The sequence below is a fragment of the Mesoplodon densirostris genome, chromosome 6 (assembly GCF_025265405.1).
Source record: "Mesoplodon densirostris isolate mMesDen1 chromosome 6, mMesDen1 primary haplotype, whole genome shotgun sequence".
Classification (NCBI taxonomy): Eukaryota; Metazoa; Chordata; class Mammalia; order Artiodactyla; family Ziphiidae; genus Mesoplodon; species Mesoplodon densirostris.
In genome coordinates this window covers 13,984,346-13,994,632 of record NC_082666.1, presented here as the reverse complement: position 1 = coordinate 13,994,632, position 10,287 = coordinate 13,984,346, and the positions used below count along the sequence as shown (strand labels likewise).

At 43.7% G+C, this 10,287-nt stretch overlaps 1 protein-coding gene across 1 annotated transcript in view; it reads right to left on the bottom strand.

The window, feature by feature from the left end:
• Positions 1-274: 274 nt before the first annotated feature.
• FBXW2 (F-box and WD repeat domain containing 2) overlaps positions 275-10,287 on the bottom strand; it is a 32,060-nt gene continuing 22,047 nt past the window's right edge. The window contains exon 8 of the mRNA XM_060100605.1: positions 275-5,430. Within this exon, the coding sequence (XP_059956588.1) occupies positions 5,142-5,430 (289 nt within the window). The 3' untranslated portion in view covers positions 275-5,141. The remainder of the gene's footprint in view (positions 5,431-10,287) is intronic.

Below are 10,287 nucleotides of genomic sequence, written 5' to 3'. Positions count from 1 at the left end.
CTCCATCTGCATCTATTCGTGAAGGTCACCAAATTCCTTCCCTGCATTTTACTTGTAAATTTATTGTTTTCCCTCTTGGATCTCATTCAGAAATTGTTACATTGTTAGACTTACATTCTAGAACATGCAGAAACAGTAGAAGAACAGAGTCACTTTAGATCACTCGAGGGGCAGTTTCATTTCTAAAGATGCATTCTAAAACACTCGCTTTTGAAAAGTTTCCTTGGAATTAGTTGGGGGAAAAAAGCAAGAAAATAGTCTTAACTACAGAATGTAATTTTTAAGGAAATGCAGCTTTATTTCTTTCAAGTACAAACAATAACTTGGGCTTGGCTAACCAAATGTTGCCTAATCAAGGGAACCTGCTTTAATGTATAGATATAAATGATTTACAGTTAGCACAATCACTCACAGGTAGAAGAATGCTTCTATGATGCATGAAAATAACTTCTCGTCTTATAGAGACATCTTGTTCCACAATCACTCCACTATTTGCTTAAGCAATCCCTTCTCCCCCACCCACCCACCCCACAGACAGTTCAAATATAAACTTCATTTCATTCCCCCTAGATCACAACATACATCAAATAAGTGAAACATAAGTTCCATGTTGCCACAGATGTTGGATTGGTGAGGCCAGTCTTTTTCAACCTGAGCATTCTTATCAAGAGTACTAAGTCTAAATGAGTGAAATATGTTCACAATGTGAGTATATGGACACCAAACAATTGTGAGCTTTTATCATCTGAATTCATAATTTGCCAGGTTTAAATATAGAAAAACTTTTTTTTTTTTTTTGCGGTACGTGGGCCTCTCACTGTTGTGGTCTCTCCCGCTGCGGAGCACAGGCCCCAGACCCGCAGGCTCAGCAGCCATGGCTCACGGGCCCAGCCACTCCGCGGCATGTGGGATCCTCCCGGACTGGGGCCTGAACCCGTGTCCCCTGCATCGGCAGGCAGACTCTCAACCAATGCGCCACCAGGGAAGCCCAGAAAAACACATTTTTATTTGAGCATATTCATGAAGAGTAGAAGTAGCTGGATTCTTTAAGCTGCAATAATTAAGTATGTTTACACTGGTCAAGACTGTAGTACTAGCTTTAAGCAACTATACCATTCTGGGGGAGACTGGAAACGCACTGAAACAACTTGACAGCAAAACACCTTTTTGCACTGAGCTTGATCATTCAGCCTGATTAGGCTGAAGGGAGTGATACAAAGACTATCCAGTAATCCATGTGAGGAATTATCCTGAAAGAAATTCACTTTCCTAGAGTAAGTACAGGGAGCTACGGATCAGGACACTGCCAAAGATGGCTGGTAGGCATTTCTGTCAAGAATGCTAACCTGTTCTCTCCATCAGACATCCTATCTGGGGACTGCAGAATTCTCGAGTGTCTTGGTTGTCTTAAGTATCTTGGCAAGCACCAGCATAACCAGGTAGGAAGGCTGTGTCAAGGGGACAGACCTAAGGTGTCTCTCCCCTATACTGACAACTCTATGGCCCTAAAGGCAAAAGTCACAGTGTGCCCTGGCCCAGGCTGCATCCTAGGGCAGCAATCTGACTACACACTTCCCTACAGAGGATGGCAAGTGGTTCAGACACCAAGGCCCAGTAGAGGCCCAGACAAGGAGGAGGCACTGGGAACTAGAAGAGGGACGATGGGAAGATTCACCTCTAGGCTCCCGAGAAGCCAGGGCAACAGTCACGGCTTCAAGGAGTCGGCTGGGTTTGGCCAAAGCAACGTGCAAAGCCAGGCTCTACTCTCCTTAGCTACTTCTGTTTGGTTGAATCGCCTCACCTAACAGAAACAAATTCTTCATGTCTAACGTAATACTGTTTCCAGAAGTATTTCTTTTCTCCCTAAGATTTACAAATGCAGAGCAGTAATCATTCTCCTGAGAGCAAATATTAGGATGATTACATAACCCTCATTCACATTTTACTGAGCATTTTTAGTGGCCAGCACAGATTAATTTTAAACTATGAAAAATGAAGTACACAGCTTAAAATAGCAATATTCCCCATCTTCCATTTAAAAGCTATTCAAACACATGTACTTCCTGTGGAACGTCTTCAAAGTCTAGCCCCTGTCCTGGAGGAAGTCTTTCTTCCTACTTCTCTGACAGGTCTAAGAGGTCAGGTTTGACAACACTTATTACTTCAAATAATGGGGCTGGCTGGAGGAAACTAGTTCCTTTGGAATGGGAACAAAGTCTACTAAAACCACACTCACTCAGCTCTCCTGGACCCCGTCCTCCCCTGGAGCCTGGAGTTCTTATGGTTCCCTACACAAACCGGAGAGGAAAGAAGCCCCCCTTCTACCACACCAGGGCCACTCAAGAAATCCAACACTCATAAAGAAAGATATAGTCTATTTGCTGATGATTAAGAATTTTTCAGAAATGAGAATATTCACAAAAGAAGAGGCAAAGGCAAATCCCTTGCCTCTGAGCTAAGGAAGCAGAAGTCAGTATATAGGGAAGAGAGGCCCCTAACTCCATGAAGGAGACTGAGTTATCCCCTACCCACTGCTCTCACTGACTCCCCACCTTACTTTATTTCTTTTTAAAGGATAAGTTAAGTTTTCCATTTGTATAAAAGCTGACAATACTATGAATAAAGCTAGCATCCATAAAGCAATTAAATAAAATGCTCAGGTGAAACAAAGACCTCTGTGAGGAGGATCAAAGTTAGGACTCTAAGCACTGCTGTCAAAATCAGCTGTACTACCTTGATGATAACTTTGGTATTCACCTCTGAAAACTGAAATGGGACATGCCATACAGGTTTCAGGTTTGTCATTTTCAAAAACTTTTTCCCACAAATGACTATAGTTATAATTGCTTGGTCTTTGAAGCTATTAGATATATCTGATGGTGAGGTGGGAATAGGGATGGTCATTAGATCAGTAATCTCAGTTTTTTTGTTCTGGCTGGATGAAAAGGAGTTAAGTTGCTTTACCCTTATCATGGCCCAAAGCCTCCTGAGGTTCCTGCAAAATAGATTCCAGCTTCTAATCTGGTTCCACTTCTTGAAGGACCGAGCAGAGCTCACACACAGAACTCAATGTGAAATGGATTTGGGGGACGGAGAAAGATAATTGTTCTTTTACGTAATTCCCTCAGAGCCTCAACATGGGTATTAACTAAACCCGTCCTTGAAACCAACCATCAAAATTCTCTGAAACACTAACTTTGCAGCATTCAGAGGTCCACTGTCAGGCTCTCGGCTGACAGGATTCTGGGAGAGCTGTGTCCCCACTGTACTTTGAATCATTCTCAGCTCTGCCAGCAACCCTTTTCCTACCTGAAAAACAGATTTGCTTTATATCAGAGTTAAGAAGAAGAATGAATACCTCATATTCCCAGGCAAAGGCTCTCACTCAGGTTCCCGTTAAGTTCATCTTCAAACTAGTTTCCTGTTGGTCTGTGAATGAAATGCCCCCCTCACTCCTCTGTAACACAACGGGGAAGAGCTGAATTCTTCCTTCTACTTGCTCCCTCGACTTTCTCCCTAATGCTTGTGACAGTTATGTTAAAACAGTTCCACTGACGAATCACAGCATTATCTAATTTACAGGAATGAGAGGGTGGAGAATACAAACTGGCAGCCCGCAGACATGCTTTGTTTAGCCCACTACATCTTGAATGATCTTCGAGTCGCTGTCAGCATTTTTAAAATTAGGGGATTACAAATACAATTCTGGAGTTGACCTCCTTCTAAAATATCAGAAGACCTGCCGAACACTAGACTTGTTTCTGCCTAACACTTAGGGCTCCATAACTGCCCTGCCAGATAAGCTTCCCCTGGTGCAGCCCCATCCTACGCAGCATGCTGCACTCACTTATGTTTATCTCCGTGGCTCCCCTGGGCGTGTGGCTTTGCGAACCTTAATCTAGGGCAATTCCTTCATTTCCAACAGAAAGTTAACCTGCCTGAGGCTACACATCAAGTTAGAGGCAAAGGAGGACGAAAGTCAGGGTCAGGGACCTTTCTTTCTAATATGGCACACTGCCTCTCTAGAGGACCACAGCTGCTCTCAGCATTTCTTCTACCAATCATTTACATTTTTAAAGTGGAACATGTAACATTTTCTACATTCCCTCTTATCCATTCTTTTTTGTACGTTTGGATTTCCTTATAGGTGACAACCTTCTATCAGTAATTTCATTTATATATTATCTCCAAACCTAAAGAAGCAATGAATCAACAATCAGACAAAACTGAAATATCAACTTTTGCACACCTCAGCAGACACAGGACCAGAAGGAATCTTAGAAACCAAGTGACAGCCTAACAACTAGCTATACAGACAGGGAAAATGGGGACCAGAGAAGTATATGCCTGGGGTGCAGGGTTCCTAGGTAACAGAGCCAGTCTTCAGTCTGCCAGCTCAGTGTTCTTTCTACTGTACCACGTCACCTCTGTGCAGTCACCTAGGCTGTGGGGGACCAAGGACCAGCTTGCTCCACCTAGAAACAAAAACTACATAACTTCCTCACATCTCAGACATGGCCCACCTTCACTCTGTCAAGAACTAGGGTTTAGAATGTGTTACAAACCATCAATTTATAGAGCTGGATTTGCACTGGAAGACAACTTTTCTTTAGAACTGGTACTTGGTGGACAGTATGAATGTCAAAGAATCTGGCGGTCTTTATAACACGGGTTGTTATAAAAGCTAAGCCCCATGTAAGAAAAGTTGCTGTAACAACATCATAGCACCTTTGCTTCAACTTCAGAAGAGAAAAAGGCAATGGTAAAAAGCTTTGATAATAGACTGAATGTGTTTTTATAGGCAACCAATTAGCAGATTAATGAGCCATTTAAATATCTTTACTTAAAACCAATATTCAAGGAAGATGAACCCCAAATGCAGCCTCTTATACTGACCCACATAACTAAGTACGAATGAAGTCAGTGGTGCACCCCATCAGCATGCTGCGGCGTATGTCAACAAAATGAGCCCTCCCCCACCCCGAGCCCTGGCCCCCTGGCAAACAGAGATAAATGATTGTGCACTGCGTGATGATACCATTAGGTGAGAACTTTGGTTCATGCAGTCGGCTGCCACAGAGGTTGCACTCAAAACCCGCAGCCCCGGCGCCCGACGTCAGTCAGCGGCGCAGCTCGCGGCATCAGCCGTGCTCCTTCCACAACACCAGGTGAATACTGTGGTCGGGCATGCTGGTGGCAAAGACCAAGCCCGTGTCATTGTGCCCATCCAGTCCATTCAGCCAGGACGCTTCGCCTGCCAGGAAGCTGGAGCCTCTCTTGGATTTCCTATACTCTGGGAGAGGCCAGCGGCTAATCAGGCTCTCTGTCCGCAAGTCCATGATATACAGGTAGTGGTTGTCAAACAGCAGGGCAAAGATATCTCCAAAGCCAAGCAAGGCCAAGTTCGCTATCTCAGGAGTCTTGATGACCCTACAAGGATGAGAGTTAATAAACATGAACCAGAAGGCAACTGTGCTTCTGTTTATGCTACTGTAATTTTTTCTGGAGACATTTAAAACCAATGCAAAATTCAAGCAGCAAATTTAGAATTAAATGAAACATTTTTATAAAAAGGAAAATATGAGGACAAAAAGCTCACCCTCCTTTAGAAAAAAGGCCGGAGAGAAGAGCCCTTCATAACGATAAGGTAATATAACATAGGCATATAAGGAGATGAATATTTATAAAAACACAAAATGCCCATCTAAGCTGTAAAGGATCTTACAGATTATCTCGTTTAATACTCACTTCTAAGATGTGAAAACTGAAGTACAGCCAGGGTAAATAATTTGGCTAAGGATTCACAACTAGTTAGTTACCAGTCAGAACGAGAGAGTAACACTCAACTCTTACCACTAGGTAAAAACTACTATACAGTCATCCCTTGTTATCCAAAGGGATTGGTTCCTGGACGCCCTCAGATACCCAAATCTGAGGATGCTCCAGTCCCTTACATAAAATGGTGTAGTACAGCTGGCCCTCAACATCCATGGATGCAGAGCACACGGATATGGAGGGCCGATGGTACTGGCCTAGGGGAACCTCCCCAAGCCCAGAACAAAGACTAAAAACCAAGTGACTCAGACTCAGTGCTTCTCTATTCGGCACGTAGCAAACACAGGTTCCTCTCTAAGAACAGCAGAGGCTGAAAATATAAAGTTCCCCCCAATAATTCAGAAACATTTACTAATAGATTGATAATAAGTTAGAGAAAACTGTGAGAGTTGGAAGAACAGCCTTAACCTTTTCAGGTTGGCAGTTCCTAAAACATCGACGACAAAGGCAGAGAGTGGGAGGGACCTTGCCAGACAGGAACACAAATGAAAAAAAACAAAACAAAACGAAACCCTTCGTCTCTCTCATCTGCACATTTAGTAAGGTGAAAAGTTGATATCCTCTTTGGAGGCACTAGGAAAAGAGCTATAAGACAAGGGATATACAAATTCTGCTGTGACAATATATTTGAGCCTAGGTGAGACTCCAGTTTATCCTACATCTTAACAAGGACACTACCAACTAGTGTATGTCCAAGAGGTCAATCAGAAGGGACAGGGCCTGGTAACTAGGACAAGCAAGGAACAGCTGAAGAATATGAGCTTGAGGCGGGGAGAAAGCAAAGTGGCAGGGACAGGGAAGCTATACACGATCATCACCTTTCAACAGTGAAGGATGCGTGAGAGGCCAGGCATTAGGCGCTCTAGCAGAGAGAATGAAGGTCAAAGGGAAAGACCGTTACAAAGGAGCAGATTTTAGTCTGGTATCAGGAAGGGAGGGGATTTAGCAGTGAAGAATAAGACCTGTTCCTCACACTCAACCAGTCCAAAACAACCTTCTTAACCTGTTTCTCTTCTTCATTTCCTTGCTTGCTCATTCACCCAGCTGCTCAAGCTAGGAAACATGGCAATCACGCAAATATCAACCCACAAATCCAATCACCCAGATCTACTGATTTTACCTCCTAAACTTTCCCTTAATTTATTCACTACTACCTGAACTGCCCCAACTCTGACCCAGGACATCACCTTTGCCTGCACTGCTACCAAGAGTTTGCAATGGGTGCCCCCACGTCTGCCCTTGGCCCCTTCCAATCAGTTAACCTCACACTAAAATCTAATCCTATCGTATTTTAAACTTTTAAACCCTTCAATAGCTCTCTCCTGCGCACACGTCTGCCACTCTGGCCTTCTTTCAGTCACTCAAAGGCACCGGGCTCTGGCGTCCCAGGGCCTTTCAGCAGACTCTGCCCTCGCGTCTACAATGCTCCTCGCTGCACCCTCGCCCCTGGCGCTTAGTGAAATGCGTCTACTCATCCTTTAGAGCTCGGCCCCAATCTCCTCCTCAAAGAAGCTTTCCTTTACTCCTCAAACTAGGCAGGGTCTCAAAAGTACCCCGAGCCATGTTGCTCTTACCCCAACCATGAAAACACCTGCATGTAGTCAGCTGTTGAATGTCAGCCTTCCCTGGTCAGTCATTTCCACAAGTTTGGTAAAAGTATCTCTGCTGGTTCCCAGTGTGCATCACAGTGCCTAACACATGGGTTAAATAAATAAGTGTCTGCTAATGACTAGAGAAGTGGTGCAGTAAGCATGGGAAAATACAAATTCCTACAAGAGAGAGCCAAAGGAAACTGGGGAAAGCAGCAGGAAAGTCTAGTAAGTCCCACATCATCAACACAAGCAGAAAATGACCAGAAACTTGGAAAACAGAGTGGCTAGGGGACAGGACTTAAGCCTGAGGAAGTTGAGCTGACTCCAAAGACCCCAGCACAAATGTGCTGCAGGACAGAACACAGGTCCTGACAGGCTCACAGCACCTTCTACTTTGATTACTTTAGAACTGTAAACACATCCCTGCTGTGCACTCTGGGCCCTTAAACCTACAAAACCCCACCTGCTGTACTGAGATAAACTAGCTCAAGGGATTGCACCATAACTTAGCTTTATGGAGCAACATGCTACTACTTGTGCTTTCTTTTCAATTAGCATCAAAGCTTACAGAATGCAACCTGGTCCTGGCAACTGAGGTCACAGGATTTGTACAAGATTTCAAAAAGAGGCTGTTATGTTCATGTTTGAGGGGGAAAAGCAAGAGATAAAATAGCCCCTCCTCAAAAAAAAAAAAATCTGAACTTAGTACTTGCTAGCAGCAAACAATCTTGCCTGTTTATTGGTTACAGCTAGTATATCGAAACATCAAAAATTAACAGAACTGGGCTTCCCTGGTGGCGCAGCGGTTGAGAGTCCGCCTGCCAATGCAGGGGACACGGGTTCGTGCCCCGGTCTGGGAGGATCCCACATGCCGTGGAGCGGCTAGGCCCGTGAGCCATGGCCATTTAGCCTGTGCGTCCAGAGCCTGTGCTCTGCAACGGGAGAGGCCACGACAGCGTGAGGCCCACATACCGCAAAAAAAAAAATAAAATAAAATAAAAATAAATTAAAAAAATAAATAAATCCCAACAGTCTGTTTAAAAAAAAAAAAAATTAACAGAACTTTCATCTGGGACTCTGGACTCTATATGCCATTCTGAGTAAGAAGCACACACGAGAATATAGGATCAAATTAAACCTTTAGAGACTCTCAAACTCTAAGCATTAATCAGATTATAATACCTCTATTCTACCTCGCCTCTTCACCCCTCTCTCCCAAATTTTAATTCAAAACAAAAACAATATTAAACTATCAAAGATCTGATCTTCCCACGGTGACTAAGGTCATATCTGCGGGGAACTGGTTCCAGGACCCCCTTGGATAACAAAATGCATGGACGCTCAAGTCCTTTGTATAAAATGGTGCAGTATCTGCATATAACCTACACACGTCCTCCCGTATACTTCAAACCATCTCTAGATTACTTACATCTAATACAATGCAAATGCTATGTAAATAGTTGCTGGTGCACGGCAAATTCAAGTTTTGCTTTTTGGAACTTTCTGGACATTTTTTAAAAAATATTTTCGATCCTCAGTTGGTTGAATCTGTGGGTGCAGAACCCATGGCCAAATGTACTTCAATTTCTTACTTTGCAAAGACTCAAGTTCTTTCAAAAGTTCCTTCTCTCTGGCTTGCTGGTTCCTTAAGCATATGCCTGCCCGATGATCCAACCACGGATGGATGGATGGATGGATGCTGGACTAGGGTGAGCTGTGGGATACTGGGCAAGGCCCTTATCCTCTCTCAGCTTCAGTTTCCCCATCTATAAAATGAAGAGGTTGGACTAATGTTTTCTGGCATCTGTTCCAGTCTTTTTTGTCAAAATGTAATTATCAATCATTTCTAGAAATTATTCTGACAGCTTGCAAATCTAACTGGTTAGAAACGTAGGTCTAACTCCAGGAAGACATAAATGAGGTTGTAACTTTACGACCAGAGAGACTGGGCCCACCAAAGTCCTGCTGGCTAGTAGGATCAGATCCCATACAAGTTGACCTCAAACAGTCATGCATAAAAACAATGAAGAAAATGTTCAGTTTCTGTCCCCAGGCCAGCACTTCCTGAAGCATGCTATGGAACACTAATTCTGTGAGCTGTTAACATGTGCTCCTCAAAACAAGGGCTCTGTGCACAATACATGTGAGGTACAGTAGGTTAAACAAATTAGAACAGGTTTCTTTATGTAGGACTTCTCACACGTATTAGTAATAAAAATCTGTCAGGTCCTCTGCTAGGTCCTCATTACAGGCATTTCGTTTAACCTTTACTTTACAGGTGAGACAATTCAGACACAGAAAGGTTAAGAAAGTTACATAAAATCACACAGCTCATAAGAAAGAGAACTAGGTCTTAAACCAAGGTTTATTTATCAACAAAGTAGGTTCTCTTAATCACCATATGTCACTGGCTTCCATCAGCCTCCAATATGCTAACAGATATCGCCAGTCTCCAAGAGGGGTCTATGATATACAGTGAATCACAAAATTATTTGTCTATAGACCTCTATTTCTTTCTTTGGAGAGAAACTCTGCAGGTTGTAACTTTCTCCAAGTTTCTCTGTCTTTCTGCTAGTCAGCAGAAAGCCACTCAATCCCTCAACACAGAATTTCAACTGACCAGGAAGTAGAATGTAAAATATTAGAACTAGGGCTTCCCTGGTGGCGCAGTGGTTGAGAGTCTGCCTGCCGATGCAGGGGACACAGGTTCGTGCCCCGGTCCGGGAAGATCCCACATGCCGCGGAGCGGCTGGGCCCGTGAGCCGTGGCCACTGAGCCTGCGCGTCTGGAGCCTATGCTCCACAACGGGAGAGGCCACAACAGTGAGAGGCCCACGTACCACAAAAACAAAAAAACAAAC